The sequence below is a fragment of the Chelonoidis abingdonii genome, chromosome 10, assembly GCF_003597395.2.
Source record: "Chelonoidis abingdonii isolate Lonesome George chromosome 10, CheloAbing_2.0, whole genome shotgun sequence".
Lineage (NCBI taxonomy): Eukaryota > Metazoa > Chordata > Testudines > Testudinidae > Chelonoidis > Chelonoidis abingdonii.
In genome coordinates this window covers 7,608,862-7,634,136 of record NC_133778.1, presented here as the reverse complement: position 1 = coordinate 7,634,136, position 25,275 = coordinate 7,608,862, and the positions used below count along the sequence as shown (strand labels likewise).

Sequence of the window (25,275 nt, the reverse complement as noted above, 5' to 3'; positions counted from 1 at the left end):
CCAGGCGGCTCAGCTCCAGGGAGACAGGTGGGGCCCCACATGTGGTGGGAAGCAGAGACTGCCTGGAGCTGGAGGTGCATTGGGGTCCGGCCAAGGGGCAGAGAGGAGCAGGGGGAGTGGGGCCAGGGGGCGGAGAGAAGCCTTGGCCAGCTGGTGGGCGGGCTGAGAGGAGCAAGTGGTGGGCAGGGGGAGCCAGTGGGGTCTCAGGGCACAGTGCAAGCGGAGCAGGCTGGGGCCCCTTACGAGCATGGGCCTGAGTCCATGACGCCACTGGCACTATTGTAAACCCGGCACTGGGGAGGGGGAACTCTAACATCAGTCCCCTACTCCCTTTCCAGCTATCTATCTATCTGTGTGTGTGTGTGTGTGTCCCTCTCTCTCTGGGCAGGCAGGCAGGCAGGCACTCCTGCCTCTGTGTTGAACAGCAGGACCATTCCACATGAATGGTTTGCTCTGTGTCCCAGAGCAGACTGGCATAGCATGCAAGAGCTGTCAGAAAAGGAGCTTTGAAAGGGAGGGGTGCATGTCTCCAGGGCAGCCAAGTTCAAAACAATGAGCAGAGTGGCCACTTGAGGGATTATGTGACACTTCAGGAGGCCAATTGATTGCTTTTTGTGCTGTAATGTGTTTATACTGCCAATACAGTGCTGGAGCCTCTGCGCTTTAAGGCTTAGGACTCTCTCCTGGAGGTGCATTTTTTGCAACACTGCAACTGAGGAGTTTCTGTACACTAAGTGGGTTGGCAGTGTGTACACCTCAGGAGTTACACCACAGAAGGCTGCTTTACTGCGCAGTAACTTGCCAGTGTAGACAAGACCTAATTTAGCTTGTTTAGAAAGCTCTTGCAGAACAGAAATCTTGGTAGAATCAAGATTCCCTTCAGGCTTTAGGATGGGCAGTGACAGACTGTAAAGGCTGAGTGTCTTAGGGCTTGTCTGCACTGCCACTTCACAGTGCTGCAACTTTCTTGCTCAGGGGTATGAAAAACACTCCTGACCGCAGCAAGTTTCAGCGCTGTAAAGTGCCAGGGTAAACAGTGCACCAACACTAGGAGCCGCACCTCTCGTGGAGGTGGGTTTTCTTTAGAGCATTGGGAGAGCTCTCCTCCAGCGCTCTGCCGTGACTACACAAGCCATGTTAAAGTGCTGCCATGGCAGTGCTTTAGTGTTTCCAGTGTAGACTAGCCCTTAAACAGGAAATTTAGAAACAGCAAATGAATTAAAATTAGCTGTTTTTCATACTTATACTAAATTAAAAGTGAAGATGAGTTGTCAATGTTGGAAATGAAAGGGGGGAATAAAATACCAGTTTACTTGTGGTGCTCCGTTCTAACAATTCAGCAGAATCCCAGTGTTTATTTTAATGTTGTTGGCCAACATTCAATGCAGATGCTCAAAATGTAGAATTGTTACATCAAAACTATTCTGCAAAGAAACTTCATTTTCTGTTTAGTAGAAAAACTGAAAATTGGTAATAGTAACTTCAAGAAGAGCATGTTATTTTGTGCTCTTCATACAGTGTTTAATGAATAATGGCAGAAAATTGGCAGGGAAATGGAACGCTTTTTACCCTGGTCTCTCCTTTTCCCTCTTCAAAGACAAAGTGTAGTTAAATACTTGCTTTGTGGTGAGGCAAAGTTGTTGCCACAGTAATGGTTTGTTCAGGTGATCAGGTGTAATGTTATTTATGTAAATATGCTTGATAGCAGCCAGCAGTTAAAGCATTATTTGCTTTTTAAAGAGCAGCATATTGAAGACAACACAAAAATGAGAGCAGAGACTAAAGGATATTTTCTGGACAAAAATGGTTTACTGGGATAAAGAATGGAGAAATGTTGGTTGGGATATGATCTTATTGAGTCAATTCACTGTTGAAGTTTGTGCTGCACTGTAGAAAATTCTGCCAGAGCACTGCTTTCTGTCCTTCAGATATGAATGGAGAAAGTTAATGCAAAACAAACTGAAATGTCATTAAGAGGTTATATAACTTGCCAGCATTTCTTGAATGTTCTGAGACCATGGATGCAGATTGAACAGCGACTTTAAACAAAACTGTACTAGAAAGAGAGAGAACCATTTTAACATCATTCTGTTTTAGTCTTTCTCATGTCCTCCAACTCTTGTGGTATTAGAATCCATTATAAATGGAATGTGGTCTCCAGAGCTGTTTGTGATTCTCTGTGTTGTAGATGAGATTTCATAATAAAATAACTGAATAAAGCTCTAGTAGTTTGGTAAAAATGACTGGCTTTTTATCCCTTGCCTTGTTGGTCCATTTCCCACAGCTGGAAAAGAAAGTGGAGTCTTTAAATCATGAGTTGGAGAAGACTAACTCTGAGCTAGAGACCCTCTTACAGCGACGAGACAGAGAAAACCAAGAAGGAGAGTACTTGGTAGCTATGTTGAGATCTGATATTGAACTGTCCCAGAATGAAAGGTTAGCTTATTTTGAGATATATACTGTGCAATGTCTTATATCTGTTTTTTTTCCTTCTGTAAACGAAAAAGTAACTAAGCCAAGTTAAATGTATAGGAAGGTGACAATGTTTTTGCTATCTTTGAAGCATATCCAAGTCACTGTTAGTCTTTACTTTACATTCAAAAAATCTAGGATACCATTCTGATACCCACTTCATTAACTGTGGTATCTGTTTATTATCTGATCAGAGTTTGAAAAGAAAGGTGAAGGCTTTTTTGAGGTCAGATGGAAGAGCAGGGTAGATTCTTTCTTTCTGTTTTCAGTTTACCTCTGGGTACATTAGAATCTCTTTAGGAAACAATTGAAACTGAGTAGTTATTGAAAGTAGACGCTATAATGGAGTAATCATATTGATGATTGGAATAAGAGTAATGTGTAGTCTTTATCTCATGGTAGGCAAACTCTGGAAAAACTCTGTACACTGTAAAGTTTAAATTAAGTTTTGTCAGAATGTGTCACTGTTGACTTCTTTTGACCTTTACAAATGCAAATATGCCAGTGTTGGAAATGACCATGTTTACATAGATGCCAATTACAGGTATGTTTGTATGCATGGTCTGTTTCAACAACAGCAAAGAGTCCTGTGGCACCTTATAGACTAACGGACGTATTGAAGCGTGAGCTTTCGTGGGTGAATACGCACTTAGTCGGATGCATGCATAAAATGACATGCATCCGATGAAGTGGGTATTCACCCATGAAAGCTCATGCTCCAATAGGTCCGTTAGTCTATAAGGTGCCACAGGACTCTCTGCTGCTTTTACAGATCCAGACTAACACAGCTACTCCTCTGATACTTTCAACAACAGTGTCCTGAATTTATTATTCATATCTTTTGAAAGATCCAGATTAGAATTGCTGCAATTCATTTGACACTGTCTTCATAATCTGTTAATTTGCCAGATTCTGAGAGTAGTTTTTTTTTTTTTTTACTGTAGTTTATTGCCTCAGGGATCAGAGTCGATACTTTAAATATCACACATGGTGGTGACTATTATTTATTTGATTGCCAAGAATGTGCTCCAGGGCTGTACAACAGAGAAGGATGTAGCATTTCTATATACCAAAACAGAAGCTCTGTAGGTTTTAGTTTTTAAAATGTAGAAATATATGTTCTATATCTGATGGGTTATGGTTGAAAACGTTTATGTAGTTACTCCTGAGGGCATTCTGCACCAAAATATTAAAAATTATGTACACAATATTTTAAAATTCTCCACATTTTATTTGTCAGTAAATAAATGCAGGGGGAGCACAGGCCCACACACACACACCTGGGACAGACTCAGTGGTGGGGCTGCACCCGACCGTGACACAGCACAAGGCCTGGGGCCTGCCCCAGAAATACCCTGGGGCACCTGCCCCTCTGCGCTAGGTGCACCAGGTGTGAGGCAGGCAAGTTCAACCAGGCAGAACTGGGGGCAATCTAGGTGCAGGCAGCTCAGTGGGGCAGTCTAGGTGTGGGGAGATCTGGATGCACAAAGGCTTGTGGGGGGGTTCCAGGTGTGTGGGCAATGAGACTCGTGTGGGGGCTTCCAGGTGGAGGTGGTTGGGGCTCAACGGAGGGGTCAGGATATGGGGGTCTCAGCAGGTAGGTCTGGGTGCTGGGGGAGTGGGGCTAGGTGGGGTGGGGGTCTGGGTGAAGCTAGTTGGGGGTCAGTGGCGTGGGGGTCTGGATGTGGGGGTTCGAGGGTGCAAGGAAATGGGGCTCGTCTGGGTGGGGTTTGAGTGCAGGGAGGTCAGTGGGGGGTGGTCTGGGTGCATGGGGGGGGTCCAGATGTAGGGGTTGAGCTTCAGTGGGGTGGGGTTTGGGTATAGAGGGCTAGGGAGGTTCTGGTTGCATGGGATGAGGCTTTGTGGGGGTGTCTGGGTATGGGATGTCCAGATGCACAGGGGTTGAGTGGATAGGGGATCAGCTCCCCGTATAATGACCCACTCCCCCTGCAGCTGAGGAGTGATGGGAGCAGGAAGCAGGGGAGGATGCTGAATTTCCTGCAGCTGGGGGAGGTTTCTGGGGGTGGGTCTGACACAGCCACTCCTTGCAGGGGAAGAGGAAATCTCGTCCTCTCCTGCCTCCAGCGCAGCTGGGACTAGCAGCTGATATCCCGTCTCAGAGTAGGAGCCACTGTTTGGGGTGTCACCTGCCCTGTGGTGATTTACCTGTCTGCCAGCTGCTCTGGGTGCTTGAAATGATGTATCTGCGCAGGTAGGGATTGGTGTGTGACTGCTCTTGTAGGTTCCCTTTGCTTCCTTGTCAGACAGTCATTTTTCTGCAGGAAAGCAAAGAATTCTGTGGGGGACATGAATTCTGCACACACACAATGGTGCAGAATTCCCCCATTAGTATTAGCAGTGTGGTGTGTGTGCAGTTTTTTTTTTTTTTTTTTTTTTTTAAGAGACCCGTGAGTGAGGAGAGAGAGATCAGTTTGTGCAAAAACAAAAGAAAGGAGATCCAGGTGCATGGAATGGATTTGAATGGAAGGTGCAAAGACGAGAGTGGAATAAAGATACAAAAAGATTTTCAGGAAGTGGGGATGTTGAAGTGTAGAAAGCAGAATTGAGAGTAGGAGAAAATAGGAGAGGCAAAAGTGGAATCATGCCATGCCATAAAGATGAGAAGCTTGAGTAGAATATGGAAAACAAGGGGAAGCCATTGGAGCAGTTTGAAGGCTGGAGAGAGTGGCCATTATTGTAGGAATTAAGTTAATTTTTGCAGTCTCATTTCTTCAGAGGTTAGAATTAAGTTAGGCATCATGAAGGCCAGTCATGAGAGGGATACACTAGTCAATGGTGACCAAGGATGGAGAAGGAAAGCATGATTTTTAAGAGCGTAGAGTGAAAAGCAAGAATTTGCTTAAAACTAAATGTGGTGCAGGAGAGTGTTGAGCACTACAGGCTCACAAGCTCTGTGCTGTAAGCTGGGGACAGTGGTGGAGAGAGGAGGAGGAAGGCCTGTTAAATTTTCACTGTGTGTAAGAGAGAAGTGGTCCATCCAGGAGACCACGTTTGGAAATATAGTATTTCAATGTGGATGGGAGATCAGGAGGGAAGAAAGAGATGTCAGTCATCTGCATAGGCGTGGTAGCTGAAATTGTGGGAGCAGATGAGCTCCTCAGAGTGAGTTAAAAGTAACTAGGGGCAGAACTCTGGGGACAGGACAGAGAGCAGAAGAGGAACTGGATTTGATTAGCATGTATTTTCCAGAGCTAAAGAATTATTGTGCAGGACACACTAGCGAGAACTCAAATTATTGCCATTATTTTATGAAAAGAATTTTCATCATATTTGTAATGTTCTTTAGTGTGGAGAAGCTTAGCAAACATCCAGATGTCTCCTACCTTCATTAATACATAACTAGTCAGTTGAAAAATGATGGCATGAAACCTTCAATTAATTTGCAATACTTATCTAATATGTATGAATGGTATAAGAAGCTTGTAATAACAAATGAATATTTTACAGACGTTTTTGTTATTGGGAGACAGCGATTGTTTGGGATTCTGATAGAGCAATGAAGAGACAAAGTCTCAAGGTCTAATTTAACAATTAATCCTTCATTTGTTTGGGAATTTAGTAGTGAAAATAGCTGCAAAGTGGCATCCTTACTAGAAGAGGCATTTAAATATTGATAACATGCTGTGTCACAGAATCTCTCAAACCTGCAGAGAGGTTTTGAATTTTTAAAGTGTTATCAATATTTAAGTACCTCTTCTAGTTGAATATCCTATACTTTGCACTGTATGATATTTCCGTTCTAGGAAAAAACTGCAGGAATCTTACCAGCAAGTTTTGAAATTATTTGTGGAAATGGTAAAGGCCACTATCGCCACAGAAGACCTTATCTGTAAGAAAATTGGTCTCTGTCTCGATGACAGTCTGGCATCTGGAGATTCTAGAGAAAGCCGCAGCATAATGGAAGAAGTGGGATTCATACAGCATTTCAAAGCCAGAGAGAAGCATGACCTAGAAAAAAGTGAGTGTCAGTCTGGGCATAGTTAATTTTTTAAGATACTATTAATTTCATATCATACAGACAAGGCTGTCCACATGGGTATTTTATATTACAGTGTTCTCCATGTCCACCTAATGGGCTTCTCCAGAGTTATGATAGACTCTTCAATATCCTGCTTTAATCCTCTTAATGCCACTTCCCGCAGCTCCCCTTTGCTGGGAACGGCAAACCGCGGCCACTGGGAGCTGAGGGGCTCTGTGCCTGTGAATGCTCCTGGTAAACAAAATGTCCCGACCCGCCAGCGGCTTACCCTGATGGGCTGGGAGCCAAAGTTGTCCAACCCCTGAAACATAGGGTCAGCTTATGAAAGAGTCATACAGTTTTTGCTGTTTTTATTTATCCATCTTGAGGGGTGGGCTTATAAATGAATGGGCTAATGAATGAGTATATACTGTAAACATCGCTCAGTCTCAAGCAGTGTTACTGTTACATTTGCATATGATAGTGTCAGTCAGTTGTGTAACGAGTAGCTGTTTCTGGAATAATTTTTTGTAATAGTGTTTTTTCTAACTCATTTTTTTGGTAGGTGACCTGCTGGATGAAACTCTGACAGAACACAACCAGATGTCTGCAGTGACCGATGAAGGGTCTGAGCTGAGCCAGCACTTATGTGAGAGTGTTTTTGCAAGCCCAGACATGGCATTTGAGAATGAAGAGATGATCCTGAAAATTTGTCGCCGTTTGCGCACTGCTGTGGAGAAACTTCTAGAGCTCGTTACAGAATCAACTAAACAAGTAAAACTAGATCTCAGCCTTTAGCTACATATTGTCATAGCCCAGGTGTAGGCAACCTATGGTAGCTGATTTTCAGTGGGCACTCACGCGGTCTGGGTCCTGGCCACTGGTCCGGGGGGCTCTGCATTTTAATTTAATTTTAAACGAAACTTCTTAAACATTTTAAAAAACCTTATTTTCTTTACATACAACAATAATTTACTTATATATTATAGACTTATAGAAAGACACCTTCTAAAAACATTAAAATGTATTACTGGCATGCAAAACCTTAAATCAGAGTGAATAAATGAAGACTCAGCACACCACTTCTGAAAGGTTGCCGACCCCTGGCGTAGACAATTGTGGTCTGATCCTGTGACATGCTGAGACCCTTGGGCATTAAGGCATTCAGCATTTTGTAGGATTGAGTTCTTGGGGAAGTGAATGAAAAGCTATGTACACAGCTCACATTTCCAATAAGAAATCTGTACACATCTTCCTACTTGCTGCATTGAAGATTCTGCCCTCATTACCTATGAGAACTGTTCTGGCAATGTCTGTTAATATGTGCAGTAGAACATCAGAGTTACTAACACCAAAGTTATGAACTGACTGGTCAACAACACGCCCCATTTGGAACCGAAAGTATGCAATCAGGCAGGGGAGACTGAAAAATAAGCATTGTACAGAACAGTACTGTGTTAAACGTAAACTAAAAAAATAAAGGGAAAGGTTTTTTTTTAAGAAAAGATTTGACAGGGTAAAGAAACAGTTTCTGTGCTTGCTTCATTTAAATTAAGATGCATTTTTCTTCTGCATAGTAAAGTTCCAAAGCTGTATTAAGTCAGTGTTCAGTTGTAAACCTTTGAAAAATCAACCATCATGTTTTGTTTAGAGTTATGAACAACCTCCATTCTCGAGGTGTTCGTTATTCTGAGGTTCTACTGTATTTTGGACCTGAATTAGATTATATGCCATCCGTATTTTAGGGGGTGCTTGTAATAATGAAACAAGATGTTTGTTGTCATGGCAAGGTTTAAACTGGAACTTTACCCACCAGTTTAATAGATATGCATTCAGCTTCCTTGTTGGAGAGCAGAATTAGGATTTTCAGGTTTCCTGTAGTGAAGCAAAGGGCAGAGGAGGGTTTTTAGACCCCTCTGAAGCGATCTTCCTACACAGAACAGTGATGACGGACCCTGGAGGGGGCCATTTCTACTGAGGAAAACTGTCATGACAGAGGCTTCTTAGGAAAGGGGTAAAAGGCAATTATGAAGGATCCTAACCCCACATACTTGCAAATATACTTTGCATGGCTTACATAGTGTGAAAAGGGGTGGAAGACTTTTACAATGAAAACTTGTACGTAGCTGAAAGATGAAACCTGTAGATGTTTCAGTGATGGCAAACTGAGAACTTGGAATTGAGTTAAGCACTGCAAGGCGAAAGATCCATCATGTGTTTTCACAATATTGTGAATCTCTGTAACTCTAAAGAGAAACTTTTGACTCCACTGGGAGCCAGTAGCAAAATTACCTTTGACTTCAGTGAGAACAGCAGTGAGCCACAAAACTCATTTTTAAAGTCATTCGTTGTGTGGTGAGGTAGTTGTTTGAAAAGACCTACTGTATATACTTGATCATAAGCTGGTTCATTTATAAGCCGACTCGCTCAAGATGGGTAAGTAAAAATTAAAAATTTTTATAACCTGTTCATAAGCTGATGCTGTAATTCAAGGGTCAGCAAACTTTGGCTCCCGGGCCATCAGGATAAGCCGGTGGTGGGCCAAGATGGTTTGTTTACCTCGAGCGTTGGTTTGTTTACCTCGAGCGTCCGCAGGCATGGAGGTAAACCTAAGTAAACAAAGTATCCCAGCGCGCCAGCTGCTTACCCTGGCAGGCCGGGACAGCAACTGGTGGGGAGAAATTGGGAATCAGGGGAGTAACCCTTGTGACCACCCCCCATATGACCCCACTCCTAGCCCGGGACCCCACACTCTCCCTGTCTCGTCCCTTCTCATGTTATCTGGGAGGGCCAGGGGAGGATGTCTCTGGCCTGGCTGGAGCTGCTTTTGCAGGCTGGGCAACGCAGCTGCAGCATGTTCTGGTGGGCCAGACTGGGTGGCACGGCCACAGCATGTTCCAGCGGGCTGGGCTGGGTGGCACAGCCACAGCTTGCTCTGGGGGGCGGGGCCGAGTGGCACAGCTGCAGCCTGCCAGCCCCAGAGCTACAGCTGCTTTGTAGGCTGCGTGGGAGAACAGTGTGGCCAGAAGTGGAGAGACTCTGGCCCCGCCTCTTCCCTTCTGTCTCTGCTGGCTGTGCTGCCTCTCCTTGCTCCCCCTGCTGGTGGGAGGGGCTGCGTCCCACCTCTCCCTCTATATCTGTTCATAAGCTGACCCCCTTCTCTTGTGCTTCCCTTTTTTACTAAAAAAAAAATCGGCTTATGAACGAGTATATTTTTATTAATACTGCTTCAAAACAGTTAGTTGGCTATTAATGCATTAAAACAAAGTCTTATAATAAAACATGTTAGGAATGTGTAGCAAGTAAACTACAAGCTGCTTTGTAATTGGCAGAAGCACTTGATAGATAAATATTACAAAAATTAAAATAAGTTCTCTTTTTATAAGGGTTCAGATTATCATTGAAGTTCATATGTTGAGCGTCGTATGTTGTGATGTACCTTTTTTTTTCTTTTTCTTTTTTTTTTAAGTTGGAGAAAACACATGAAATTCACGCTCACTTTGAGGAAGAATTCAGCCGCAGAACTCAGGAAACTGCCCAAGTAGTTAGTCAGCACCATGATCTAATGGAGTGTCTAAATGAGGAAAGTGAGGCAAAGAATCAACTGGCACTGGAGCTTCATAAAGCAGAAGGTAAGGAAATGGAACGGAAACGGATAGATTTAAGATGTTAATTATATAATATAAAAAAATATTTGGAGGTGGATAAATGAATTTATAATGCATATTTGATTGCTTTTCCTGCCCACTTTGGCATTCTAAATCCCTGTGTCACTTGAAACAGATACGTCCTCTTTCTCCGCTCAGGTGTGGCACTTGCCTCACCACCATCAGAATTACACTTACCTGAGGCCCGGAATGGGCCCAGTGTTCAGTACTGTATTAGTGCTAAAAATGTCAGGACTTTAAAAACCAGTATCTCACATTCTTGCATGGCTAGAAATGGGAGCTTTACACTATTCGGGAAGGGGAGATGCCTAGTTTCCCAGTGGTCCCAGCACTCACAGCTGGTCCAGAAAGGACCCACGTGACAGTAGAAGGAAATATTTGATGAGGATGTATGCAAAGGGAAACAAAAGAAAGAAAAGGCTATTAACTGGAGAGCATTGAATACTAACTGTCAAGACAAAATCGGAATTGCTAAATAATTATTTTAATTTGTCTGTCAATGAAAGAAACAAGTTACCATAGTACTTGATGTTCATAATTTTAAAACTAGCAGGATGTGATGAAAATTACTCAGACTATTACAGGATGTAATCAAGGAACTCTGTCATTAGCAGTTGCGTTTGGAAACTTCTCTTGGACAGAGGTCTCAAGAGGTGCATAGGGGAAACATACTGTCGGTTTCGTGAAGTGTGACACCCAGTGAAATACAAACCAGTTGTTTTCTGATGACTTGGGAAATAAAAGCCAGCATTGGTTTAAAAGACTGATGGTCGCACCAAAATGCATGTAATGTGATTCCTTGTTAAATGACTAGTTTAATAGTATTGTTGAGTTTTTGTAGTGTGCTTTATGTGCTCAAAGCACTCAGAAGTGTTACTTAATTAAGCCTGATACCAACCTTTGTAGGCAGATATTATGCCCATTTTATACATGAGGAAATTGATCAACAAAAAGGTTGTGTTGTCCATTTCTTTGGAGAGTGAGGGAGAGAGGCTGTTTAGAGAAGGGGTAATGGTTGTCACAGTTACATACAAGGATGCTGTAAGCAGGAAGGGGAAGAGAACTGTTACGAATAAGACATGAAATCATGGATTTAAATGAGAGAGAATTTCAACTTTAAATATCTATTTTAAGAAGTGCCAATATTGGAGTATTATGCTCTCTTACAAATATATTTTAAACGGGAAAAATGTGTTATGGCAGCATGGCATGCCCGTAAAGGCAGTGGTGGAATCCATCAGTACTTGAGATCTTGGTCACAACTTGAGGAGCATGCTTTATACTGAAAATCCTGCCAAAGAGAAATAAGACTAATGACCAAAAAGAGACTGCCCCCTAGCCTTTATGATTATATGAATGGGTGTGATACTCCTTTTGAAAATTCTTTTCCTGTTTCTTGTACATGGTAAATTTTACTGTTAAGAACATAAAAATGGGTATACTAGGTCAGACCAATAGCCCACCCAGACCAGTCTTTTGCCTTTCAACAGGGGCTGGTGCTAGATGTTTCAGATGGAGTGAACTGAACAGGGCAATTTATCGAGTGATCCATGCCCTGTTGTCCTGTCCCAGCTGGTAGCAGTCAGAGGTTTAGAGACACCCAGACCAGTGGGTTGCGTCTCAGCCTTCTTGGCAAATTGCCTTGGATGGACCTATCCTCCATGAACTTATCTAATTATTTTTTGAACCCTGTTATGGTTTTGGCCTTCACAAGATTCCCTAGCAACAAGCTCCACAGGCCAACTATGTGTTCTGTGAAGAAATATTTTCTTATGTTTATTTTAAACCTTCTGCCTATTAATTTCATTGGATGGCCCCTTGTTCTTGTGTTACGTGAACAGATAACTAACACTTCCCTATTCACTTTCTCCACACCGTTCATGATTTTATAGATCTCTATCATATCCTCCCTGAATTCTCTTTTCCAAGCTGAACAGTCCCAGTCTTCTTACTCTCGCTTCATATGGAAGCTGTTCAATACCTTTAATTTTTTCCAGTTGACCAGAACTGCACACATTATTCAAGATGTGGGTGTACCATGGATTTATATAGTGGATTTAAAGTTAACGTGTAACAGAGTTGCTTTTATAGTGGTTTTCAACCTTTTTTTTCATTTGTGGACCCCTAAAAAAATTTCGCATGCAGATGCAGACTCCTTTGGAAATCTTAGACATAGTCTGCAGAGCCCAGGTTGAAAACCACTGTTCTGTGGTAATGACAACTTTGTGGACCCTTTAGCCATAGTCTGTGGACTGCCAGGGGTCTGCAGATCATAGGTTTAAAACCACTGTGCTAGTAGATATCTAAATTTTGCCTTGTAGAAGTTACAAATAAATGTTCTTTAAGGAATTTCTTTCATAAATCTGTGCTATTATTTGTGCAGGGCACACCTCTGGCACAACTTGGACCTGTCCAGGAGCTCAAAGGAAATGTAAACATCTTGTATGCACCATCAATACCTATGCTGAGAACTAGCCAGATTCTTTGGTCATATGCCCTTATTTTAGGTTTGGTTGTTTTTTTTGTTTTTGTTTGTTTTCCCTGAAGACAGGCTTTGGAGCATCTTAAAATGCCCTTAGTATGTTATGGGTTTTTTTCTATGATTGAACTAAGATACAGTAATTGAATTTAAAATAAACGGTTTGTTCTTCGAGTGCTGTCCCTGTGGGCGCTCCACTTTGGGTGTTGGTGCGTCCCAGCACTGTTGATCGGAGATTTTTGGTAGCCATGTCTGCGCGGGTAGGTGTCTTGCGGTGCCGTTGATGCCACATGCTGTGCACGCACACCTGAACCCTCTAGTTCCTTGTGAACTGTCCATAGCTGAAGACGGAGCTCTGGGGCAGTATTAGCACTCTTCCCTAAAATCATTAAAAAATAGTTTAATTAGATAGGTAGGTAGTTAGAAAGCTATAGTTACCGCTAGTGTTAATTCCTCCCACCTCCCCCCGATAAAACTATTTTGTTAACCATCCCCTGAGAGGAAGTAGCTATCCGTTAAGATGCCTGGCTCCTCAGGCTTCAAACGCTGCAGCTCCTGCCATGAAGCTGTGCCCATTTCAGATGGGCATTCACTGTGTGTACACTGACTAGGTGAGGGGTATAACCCCCAAAATGCCCCCACTGCAGCAATTTGAGAGCCAGAGCCCAGTGTGATAGGGATCTCTGGCTAAAAATGATTTTAATGGAGAAATTCCTCCAACCTGATTTGGACAAGCAGACTGCCTCTCTAGACGCTCCTCCAACTGGAAAAGGAGGCATACCCTATGAAAGACCCAAAAAGAGGGCTCAGAATTCTCCGCAGAGAGTACTGCGAAAAGAGAGACTCCTGCCAGGTCGCTACTCCCAATGCCGACATGTGCTCGAGGGAGCATCTCTGATACTCCAGGCACCTCCAGCAATGCTGAGGTCCTAACAAAGGAGACACAAAGACATGCCTCCTCCATGGCACCAAGTTCACCTGCAAGGGACTTGGCACTGAGCATCTCGTCAGGCACCATGCCTATGCCCTCGGCACCGACAACACAGTTGGCACCGGTGGAGAAAAACAAGTTGGCACCAGTCGCACTGACTAAATAGTCACAGCATTTCTTGGCACTGAGCGGACGTCATGGCACTGATGGTCCAGACGTTGGCACCACACAGTCTCTGTTGCACCAGAAAGAGTTGGTGATACCGTCGGCACCACATTCCTCGATACTCGGTACCGGGGATTCCCCGACAGGCTATGGAGGAGATCCCAACAGCTCTCACAACATTGCACAATTTTCCAGCGAAGATGAGGAGGAGATGCAGGAGCAAAACACCTTCTCACTTCACCCCATTCACCAAAAGAACACCGACCACTTTGGAGCCATAGGGGACCAAGATACAACCAGATGACTCAACAATTTCAGGCAGTTTTAAGAACTGTTTAAGTGGGTCACTCACAGCCAGGAAATACCACTAGAGGAGGCGCAGACAAACCAACACAAGCTGGTACAAATACTATAACCATCATCTACTTCCAAGATTGCTCGTCTTATCAACAATGCCATCTTGGAACCGGCAGCGACCGTCTGGCATACAGCGGTCTCAATTCTGCCAGTGTGCAAAAGGGGCAGACTTTTTCTTTGCACATCTGCCCCCCAGCACCTAAGTGGTCAATATTGTGAATCAATGTGGCAAGCAACCACAGTTTAAATCTACACCACAGGCGAAAGAACACACAAGACTCTACCTGTTTGAGTGTAAAGTTTATTCTTGGGGCACCCTACAATTCAGAGTGGCCAATCTTCATTGTTAGCGAAATATTACTGTCATAACTATATGAAACTTAGCTCGTTCATAGCAGAGCTCCTCAAGGAGAAACGGTCACAGTTTTCAAGCCATCATCAATGAGGGTCAACTGATAGCCAAAACAGCCCTATAAGTGTCACTAGACACTGCAGCCAGAACCAGGGCCACAGCAATAGTGATGTGCCGGTGATCCTGGCTACAGGCCATGCATAAAACCAAGGAACTGCAAACAAATGGGAGGCACAACTCGTATTCATTTCCATTGATCTCATGCATCATACGCTAGATACAAACAGACAGAGCCAAGACAAGCATGATACCCTTATTTGATGCAAATGGCGCTATGTGCCCCACATGCCCTCCCTCCTACTCCAGACCTGCTGTCTCAGCACCATAGTCGTACTGTTCACCTGAATCTACTCCACTTAGAAGCATGGCTCCTACATGGTTCCACCATGGTGAACTAATCTACTCAGAACAGTTAAACATGTGTTATTAAACAGCAGGAAGACGACCAGGCGTAATACTTACCTTCAAAAATGGAAGAGGTTCTCCGCCTGGTGTCAAGAAAGACAGTTAACAGCCTCTGCAGTACCACTAGTGCTGGAATACCTGCTGGAGCTGAAAAGTTCAGGTTTAACAATGAGCTTGATCAAAGTTCATCTGGTGGCCGTTACAGCTTCCATCAGGAGATCGATGGAACCTCAACATTCGCGGACCAAACTACTAAACGCTTCCACACAGGTCTCCTGAACATTTACGCAGAAGTTTGTTGGCCTACCCCAACGTGGGACCTCAATCTGGTGCTGAAATGCCTTACCAGACCACCATTCGAACCATTAGCCATCTGTTCCATGCTACATTTATCCATGAAAGTGGCCTTTCTATTACTTTTGCCAGAAGGGGGAGTGAGAGAGGTGCGCTCATGGCTGATCCTCCATACACAATATTCTTCAAAGAGAAGGTCATGCTATGTCCGCACCCAAAATTCCTACTTCATGTGAACCAACCAATCCATCTCTCTACATTCTACCCTAATCCTCATGGGAATCCAAGAGAGGCCACCGTGCACTAACTGGATGTTAGATGTGTACTAGTGTTTTACCTTGAAAGGAGCAAACCCTTCCGGAATTCTCCTAGACTTTGTCTCTACTATTGACCGCTCAAAAGGAGACACAGTATTTACTCAGAGATTGTCTACCTGGATCTCCACATGCATTCAACTGTGCTATTGTATGCAGAATACTGACCCACCGTCACTGTGACATTAGAGCACATTCTCCTAGATCTGTTTCAACCTTGATAGCATTTCTACATAGTGTTCCAATATTAGAGATTTGTAAGGCGGCCATTTGGGCCTCCGTCCACACATTTGCTGAACACTATGCAATCACTCATGACTCCAGGGCTGATGCCATAGTGGGTCTCTCAATACTTCCTTCAATGACTCAGACGAACCCAAAGTCCCCCCAGCCCTCTGAGGGCACTACAGTACAGTCACCTAAAGTGGAGCATCCACAGTGACAGCACTCAGAGAAGAAGGGAAGGTTACTCACCTTGTGCAGGAACTGAAGTTCTTCGACATATATGTCCCTGTGGGTGCTCCACTACCTGCCCTCTACTTTGGAGTTCACAGTAGAGACTCTGTGGTAGAGAAGAAACTGGAGGCCTTGGGTTGTGTGCATGCTACATGCAGCACCAATGGCACTGCGACCTGCCTACTGCGCAGGCATGATCTGCGGGGACACTGCTACTGTAAATCTCGGATAAACAGCGCTGGGATGCACCAACACCCGAAGTGGAGCACCCACAGGGGGACACATCTCGAAGAATCTCAGTTACTGCATAAAATGACTAACCTTCCCTTCCTATTGGTGATAGTTTCAATAGTTAATTGATAATATTTATGTAAGAAATTCAGTGTCTAGTCTTTTAGTTTACTTTTTCCTTTGGATTTTAGGTATCATTGAAGGCTATGTAGTAGAGAAAGCAGCCTTAGAAGAGGCAATGAGCCTGAAAGAAGAGTCTGAACGACGCCTTGTTTTGGAACTGGAGAGCTTGCAGGAACAGTTTCAGAAGCTAACCCAGGAACAGGCAATACTCTGTGAGGAGCGGGATATGCTAATAAGTCAAAAGAAAGCTCTGGCTGCCAACGTAGGAGAAATAGAAGTTGGTAAGAAATGCTTTAATAACATTTATGATATTTCTTTTGTATAATGGTTGGTTGAATAGCTCAGGACAGGAAAGGGTAAAGCAGGGACTTCCAGTTAACTTTGAAAATAAATAAACCCAGACATGACACTTATGTTTTTAGAAATAAGATGTTGTTGTTGTTAATGAGGAGTACTCCAATGTCTGGTGACAAATGGAAGGAAAATGGAAAAATAAGCATGATGAACTAAAAGGGATACTGAATGGAAGGGGATGTAACTGATAATTAGGATCTGTCAACTAAAATGCAGTTAACTGATAGAACATAGGCAGGAGAGAAAGGAAAAACGTAGATCTGTGTCACTAGGGGCATGTCTACATTACCTCCCAGGCAGCGATCGATCCAGTGGGGGGTCAGTTTATCGTGTCTCATATAGACGCGAATAATCAACTGCTGAGTGCTCTCCTGTTGACTCTGGTACTCCACCAGAATGAGGCACATAAGCGGAGTCAACGGGAGAGCTTCAGCTGTCGACTTACCGCAGTGAAGACACTGTGGTAAGTAGATCTAAGTATGTCGACTTCAGCTACGCTATTCACATAGCTGAAGTTGCGTATCTTAGATCGAGCCTGCATGGTAGTGTAGACAAGGTCTAGAACACCGCTACAATACCAAGGAAATGGACTGAAAATACAGGAAGTAGTTAAATATCTTGGATAAGGCTAAAATAATTAAATATGCAGGATAAATTGTAATGGGTATCTGCTATAAACTCCCTTTAGACTAGAATTCAATGAGTCAAACCCCTGGGGCAAGCAATCTAGGAGGGACAACTAGGAGCAGGCTGTAATGATCTGGACTCTAGACAACTAGACAGCTATTTGCTGACAGCAGGGGAATGTAGAGTCTCAGAACTACTGGGTTCAATTTCAGGCATTCTTTAGACTATTCTGTCCCAATTATCCACCCTCCCCCTAAAAGCCCTGTTCCGGTCTGCTCCTGTTCTGCCTCTGAACCTTCAGGCTCTGCACCTCTCCTCTTCTACTTACCACTTGCCCCACCCCACCCCACCCGCCCTCTCCTATCCAAACCTTGTTCTCGCTCCTGCCTTTCTCCTCCTATCCACCACTCCAACCTCTGTCTCTTGACACCTACTCCTTCCACTCCTATCCATCCCCTCCATCTTCTGTCTCTCTCTGCCCGTCCCTATGGCTCTTCCCTACTCTCTGGCTCCTGCAACCCCACATTCCTCTCACAGGACAATGCCATCAAAAATCTTGATGTTTTGTCTCAATTTGCTGATACGGGGGCACTGTATCAAAATCTCAGAAATGGTATTAGCCTGAGGAAAGATAATTATATCCTTCAGAGGAAAATCTAAGACTTGAGTAGTGAAAATAACCTGTGGTGGCTGTGACACTAACTTGCTCCACTTGTAGACTTCACAGGCCTCAGCTGAGCTCTCACTGTTCATCCTGGTCTTAGGCTGAGCAAACAATAGACTGATTACAACATAAGGTCCAGCAAAATATTTGCCCCGACTAGTGCTTCTAGAAAGGAGGGGACGAGAGGAAGGAGAAACAGTATTTTCTGCCATGTATAGGATGACAGAGTTTCAGATGTCCACAGAGAGACATAAAATAATCATATCAGGACACATTGATGTTGTTTTGTGATCGTTATGTTGCCAGGTGGTTATAGCTTTGAGTCATGTGTCCCACTGGAAATAATGCAATGTCAGGATTTCACTGTACATTTATTTTAGGGTCTCTGAAATGCTTTTCAGTGTACGACTGATTTAGAGGTTAAAGGAGCTCTGAGCACTTAGCGAGGAAGAAAGTAAGAAACACATGATGCCAAATGGATCATGGAAGAATTGCCAAATGAAAGAATTCAATAGGACCTCAGTAAAGAGATCGCTGGGTGCCTGGCAGATTCTACCCAAAATGGGCTCTATAAGAACAGTGGTGCATGGTCAGCATATATGATTAGGAACTGCTTCTCCACATTGAGACAGGTTACCTTTAGGAATGCTGCAAAGTTTGCCATTATCCCTATTCTGTGTTAAACTCATTAGTGATCTGGACGATGGAATGAATCAAAATGTCCTATTTTTGTCTTGCACCTGTTTCTATTCATAGGAGTTCCTGTTGCTAATGTAGCAAAAAAGGAAGATTCAGGTTTGTAACAGTGTGACTTCATGAGAAATGATGTGGATTGATTAATGACTTTGAATTTAATCTAACACAGAGGAATAGTACTTCAGAACTATGCCCAATAGATTATTAATAATACATACTCCACATTATTAATAATGTGGACATGTTTAAGACATTATTTTCACAATTTAACAAAAATCACTAAACTTCAATTATATAGAAAACTTAATTCATTAATCAATATTTATTAAATGATACCAGTCTGCTGATGTCAGTCTTAAATCCCATAGTGCAATTATAAGCAACCAAAATTGTTGTTTTGAGCAGACAAAAAGTTTTATAAATACACTATGAGGTTCTAATGGTGTGGCACTGGGTTTCTTAGAGGGTAAATGTAATTTTAAAATGTAACAACACCAAGTGCAGGAGAGCTAGAGATGGTGAATGAAAGAGAATAGAAGGAACTGGAAGAAGGATTATGGGAGCAGAATGAAGAGAGAGTAGGAATTGGGAGGAGGAGGACAGGAGAAAGATAAGAATGGACTAACGGGAAGGACGAGTTCTCTTGAAAGAAAATATAGGGGAAATTGGTAGAGGAGGAAAAATGAATCTGAAGGGAAATAGTGGAAAAGATAGAGGGGAAAGAGATCAGGATTCTCAGAGGAAGGAATGAACAGAAAAATAAGGGAGACAAATGGTTTTAAATGACTACTAAAGTCTAATGCTAAAATAAATGCAAACAAAGGTTTTGCTTTTATATGCATATGAGAAATTTTGAGCTAGCTCAAAAATGCAGCTGTAACGCTTTCTCTATACATGGTTGTGTGCATAATACACATATGGCTCTGATAAATTAAGAGGAGCAATGCTTTTCTTCTGAGAAGCCCCAAAATGTATGCCCTTGGATACTTGTGTATGCAGGACGGCTCTAGACTTGTCGGGAAAGGACATGAGTTGGGGCAGCTGAGGTGGGATTATCTGGCCAGATCACAGTCCAGGATATATGGAGAGGGCAGTGCTGAGTGGTCTCTCTAACTGCTGCAACTCCATTCCTTTTGTTTGTCAAGCTCCCGGGAACATGTGTGTTCCAGCTCTCTCTCAAATGCTACTATGGGATTTTTTTTATTATTATTATTTTTTCGCAGTGTAGACTTACCGTCACATGCCTACTAGGCCCTTGTCCTTAAATCTGACCCCGTCGCATGATTGAGAGTCTGTCTGTGATATGTAAACAGGATTGGGTTTTGAAATTCACCATCTAGTTAAACTCCAGCTATTGTAGAAGTTAACTGTTAAAAGCCTAACAAGCTACTTGTACTAGGAGTGCGAAGTTATAATGTTTCCTTTTTTATTTTTTCTAATTTAACAAATCACATTTTTTAAAATTTAAAATAGTACTCTTCCTCTTGTTTGTAGTGCTGGGTATTTGTATAAAAATTGTTATGTTGATGTGAAAAATGAGCTTCCTAATGAAACCTACCATAGCATTTTCTAATGTGATTTTTTGAGTTACCCAAGAGGGACTGCATGACTTGAGCTAGCATTGATAAAACAATATCAATTTGATTCTCTACTCAGAATCCAATCAGTGACCTGACAATCTGTTGGTGTTACCTTTAATTATATATCTATACATTTTGAGAATCAGACTCCTCTGTAACATCAAAAGGAGAGAAAAATAACAAGACTGACAAAGCATTAATTGACTCACATTGCATTAATCATAGAATCATAGAATATCAGGGTTGGAAGGGACCTCAGTAGGTCATCTAGTCCAACCCCTTGCTCAAAGCAGGACCAATTCCCAACTAAATCATCCCAGCCAAGGCTTTGTGAGCTGGAAGCGTCTGCCTCCCTTGGCGGCTCCTCTTCAAGTGAGCTACAGGGCCCACCTTGTATGCTTCCTGTTCCTGTCCCACCTCTCTGCTTCTGGAGTGGTGGCGTCAACTTCCTGGTTCCGTGCATCATGTGGGTTTGGTCTACCCTCGCTGCCAGTCTCTGAGGGAGGCCACACCTCTTTGTCACAGTAAAGAAAAGCTTTTTTTGCAAATAATGAAGATACAAATTGCACGTTAAAAGGCAGAATAATAGTTCTTTCCCCACCCTCCTTTTAAGCATAATACATTTAAAAGTTAGACCTCCTGATTCTCATCTGTGTGTTCAGGTTACTTACAACCAGATAAGTATTAGAATTAATATGATGTTTTCCAAAAAGCCTTTATGTTGGGATCTTAGTTTGGATCCTCCAGACAGTATATCCTGTTTGCTGAAAGCTCAATTTGTAGCCACAGATTGGTTAATCAAGTAATCACGAACTATGACTTATTTCCACTGGACATGGCTGGTATTGCATATGTAATTGTTTTGTTGTCGGTGGGCAAGATTTTCAAAGACATAGTGGGGGAGTTGGGTGCCCCTCTCTTCTTTAAGTATTTTAAAATTTCCCCTTTGGTGCTGATGTGTTGAAGCTGTGTATGTGTGTGTGTATTATATGCATCAAATATAATTTTAAACAACATCTGATTTGCATATTTCTGGACTGATTGACTTACTCTTTTACCATTCTCTGTGTGTTTAGGTTTACTAAAAGAAGTAGAATTTTTAGCAAAAGAGAAGTTAGAACTGCAGTGCCAGGCAGAGAAGGACCATTCCACCTTGCGCTCTCAGATGAAGGCTTTGGAAGTGGAACTTGAAGAACAGATGGATCAAAATCAGAAGTTGGCAAAGAAGTCATTGGAGGTTACTGATCTAAGGCAGCAAATTCAAGTCCTTGAAAAACAGCTTAGAAGTCAACGACAGTTCATGGATGTAAGCAAGCTCAACACCCAATTTCTGCAGCTTTGGAGAGGAAAAACACTTCCTCCTATTTTGTGATAAGTCTCTTCCAGGATAGTTTTGGTTTTATCGAAAATAAGACTTTTGTGTTTCTCCTTGTAAAACCAAGGATGACTGATTGTTTTTAAAAGTTTCCTGATCTACAGGAGTATGGAAAGGAGCTTTTTCTTTCCATGTTCTGCCATTCATTTGTTTTGTAAATTGAAATAATAATCTCCTATTGTCCTTGTAAATTCTTACCTGGCTTCTAGAACTGCCAAGCAAATGCAAGAAAAATGGAAAATGCAAACAGCTTCCTCATAGCAAAAATGAAAAACAATTTTTTTCGTCTTGCAGGAACAAGCTATAGAGCGAGAACATGAACGTGATGAGTTTCAGCAAGAAATTCAGAAACTAGAAGATCAGTTAAAGCTGTCAGGAAAATCCCAGACATCTGGAGAGCCTAGACAATACGGGGTAGGTAAAACCACATGTAGTGACTGTGTATCTTTTAGTTTATTATATGTATTTAGTAAATTGCCCAAAGTGGATTTACATTTGGATATCTGTGGTTGCTTTGTTTGTTGAATATCACACTTAATATAATTATTTTCTCAAGTATTTTAGGAAATCCAGAGTATTGAATTAATCAACTCTTTCTTAAAACTGGCTGACGTACAATTTTGGTGGTATGAGTGTTGGTGCATGTCTTGATTTTGGTTTTATTAGTGCGATTGTAGGCGATGGTATGTTTACGTGTATTATAGTAAAGTGTTGCCAACCATATCAGTGTGGTTTGATTTAGAGAGAGCAAAATATTGACACTAAAAATTATGGCATCTGGCCTTTTTCCTTTTTTTCTTCTTCAGACGCTTGTTTGTTTGATATTCAATTTAAAAGTTTAATTTTTGTTTTTGTTTTTTCTCTCTCTCACATAAATGAACATTACAGATCTTTGAATTGACTCACCAGGTATGGAAAAATAGCATGAGCATCCCCTCTTCCTTCCTCCCTTCCCCCTCAATTTCTTCTGCTTATTCAGATCTGCTTTGCTTTTTTGCCTTCCTTGAATGTAAAATCTGCTTAGACTGATTACATGCAGGGATTCATGTTTAGCTTTGTCAAACTCTTACTCTGGAAAAACTGCTTTGTATTTAACTTCCTATTTCTAACTTCTTTACTTTTCTGGCTTTATTGATCAAATACAGCCTCATGTAATTGCTCTTGTAAAACAATTTATTGTTCTAATACATACTGTGAAAAGAGAACAAACTTTTGGGAAATAAGTAGCATGGAATCATTTTCCCTATGCCTCAGCTCTCCGGTTCTATTTGTGACATCACTTTTCACATATTTTGTGTTTATATGGTTGTACGTTACTAACTTTATTTCTAACTCTTCATCTGTATCAAGTCTGTGAAATTCTAAATCTTTAAATGTCATGTGGTATAAACAATTAAACTCTCAGGACAGTGGAGTTTTCCAGACAACCAGACCAATCATTTATCAGCGTCATTGTATAGGGTCCTAAAGTTTAATGTAGTTCTACTTCTTGTTTATGATCTTAGGAGTTCTAGCTGTTTCATTCTCCCTTTATCTGGGCATAGTGTTTGAGACAGAATACTGATGTGTTGATCTATTTAGAAAATCTTGCCAACAGGTATATAGACTGTTTTATAAACATATTTCAGCAAAAGGTAGAGGAAAGTTTAAGGTGACCTATCCAAGGAAGCTTAAATCATATATTCGTTTAAAGTTTAAAGGTCAGCTAACTGTTTAAGCTGATCAAAATCAGTTTAAGCTGATTTTGTGTGGGTTGGGTATCCCCCCTTCAAAGACATGTTTCTGGTCTGGCCTCTACGTAAGTCTTGAGTAATCCTAAAATCATAAAAGGAAATCATAAAAAGAAATAAATCTGGGATGTGTGCAAAATGACAAGCATTCTAGTAGCAGTTGGAAGATGCCCTTGTTTACTGTCGAAGATGTTAGATTAAGTTTTTGAACAACCTTTTACTCACCAGTAAAACAGCACATGTAGAGATGAGGAAGGAATGAGACCTGTAAAAATTAGCTTATATTTATTTGCTGTTCTGAACATTTACAACCAGTGAATATATAGCACACATGCACTGTGATTGGCTGAGAGAATTCTGCTACAGTACAATGGCCTGACATTCTTGTTCTCTGAACATAATCACTGTAACAGATCCACACTTGCCCACTTTCTCACCTTCTAAAATAAGGTAATATCTAATAGGGCTATTTTGTGAAAAAAAGAATTGCCAGTTGGTGATCAGAACCACCATCTCAGGGTTTGAGATTAGAGTGAAGGTTGTGGAAGTGTTTGTTCCCTTATGGCCAGCATCATAACAATGGAGCTACTGGAACATAGCATTTAAAAAGAAATTTATAGTAATAAGAATGATGTCTCAGAAAAAGAGGTCTCTTAACCTAGGGGTTCCCAAACACTTTACCTTGTATCACCACTTTCGGTCCATCCACGTCCCCCTGGAGCTGGGACTGAGGCTGGGGCTTCGGGGGCGGGAGGGGAAAGGGCACAGACTGGGGTAAGAGAGCCAAAACTGGAGCCACAGCTGGAGATGGGGCCAGAGCTAGAAGCAGAGCTGGGTGGCGCTCCCTCTCCAAACCCCGTGGGGGCTGTCCTGGGCCCAAGCCGTGCCCTCTGAATGTTCTGCGCCCCTCTAGAGGGACGCACCCCACAGTTTACGGACCTCTGTCCTAACCGCTTGTGTATTGATGAATTAACCAAACCATTTTGATCAAATTTTTGTAATATAATCAGCCTTAGAGAAAGTGTTGCTATTTTTTGAAATGTTATTCAAAAGCTTTTCTGTAAGATAAAAACAGGCTTATGTTATGATTGATACTTGAGTAACAGTTTATGGAACACAAAGGAGATATGCTAAAACTAAATTACTCTGAATTGTTTTAGGATTAAACCTAATTTTTTTTTATTTTTAACAGATCCATAGTGCTTCCATTTTCAGGACTTTTTGTTATGTTAATGTGCTGCTGTTTTTCTAGATTGCTGTAAATATTAAGCTAATATATTTATAGCTTTTTAAGAGATACCATTTTTAGAGAGCAAGATTTACAGGTGACTAATTTTACCTTTTTTATTTCAGTTTTGCTTTCAGGTGGTATCTGATAACTAATGGTGACTAATGTGAAATTGTAGGGCTGCCAATAATTTATTTTTAGGATTAGCTGCAGAGTGAATATTTCCTTTCTGAAGAAATATTTAATATGTTTTGTTTGTTTGTTTGTTTGTTGCATCTATGTAATATATTTGTCTTACTATGTAGATAGAGTCTTTGCAAGCAGAAATAAAAGACAAAACAGATGATTACAATAAACTGTTATTAGAAAAGGAGCAGAAATACCGAGAAGTTACGATTCGAGATAAAGAAATAGAGGAGCTAGCAGCTCGGATTAGAGAGCTGGAGCACACCAATACTGAGGCCTCAAAGACTGTCAGCCGTTTGGAACAAGAACTGCAGAAAATGAAGAAAAGGGAAACTGAACTAACACAAGTAATACTTTTAAAGATTTTTTTTTTCAAGTGGAATGTACTAGTGGAGGGTAATTTAGGGATTATAGCTGACAATTTCATATGGGATTTTTAACTAGCCAAGTTATGCCAGGCCCTGGCCTTACCTTGCCAGGGAGAAATGGATATAGATTTCCAGTGTCTGTTCTTCCATCAGACCTGAAGAACAGCTCTGTGTAGCTTGT

General features: G+C 41.9%; 1 protein-coding gene across 4 annotated transcripts in view; it reads left to right on the top strand.

The window, feature by feature from the left end:
• The window catches only part of PCNT (pericentrin), a 282,663-nt gene that overhangs the window by 156,901 nt on the left and 100,487 nt on the right, over positions 1 to 25,275 (top strand). For all 4 annotated transcript variants that reach the window (XM_075069898.1, XM_075069897.1, XM_075069895.1 and 1 more), the window contains 10 exons: positions 2,285 to 2,436; positions 6,237 to 6,451; positions 7,017 to 7,225; positions 9,921 to 10,083; positions 16,355 to 16,567; positions 18,688 to 18,726; positions 21,284 to 21,513; positions 21,877 to 21,996; positions 22,471 to 22,491; positions 24,846 to 25,073. In XM_075069898.1, the coding sequence (XP_074925999.1) occupies positions 2,285 to 2,436; positions 6,237 to 6,451; positions 7,017 to 7,225; positions 9,921 to 10,083; positions 16,355 to 16,567; positions 18,688 to 18,726; positions 21,284 to 21,513; positions 21,877 to 21,996; positions 22,471 to 22,491; positions 24,846 to 25,073 (1,590 nt within the window). The remainder of the gene's footprint in view (positions 1 to 2,284; positions 2,437 to 6,236; positions 6,452 to 7,016; positions 7,226 to 9,920; positions 10,084 to 16,354; positions 16,568 to 18,687; positions 18,727 to 21,283; positions 21,514 to 21,876; positions 21,997 to 22,470; positions 22,492 to 24,845; positions 25,074 to 25,275) is intronic.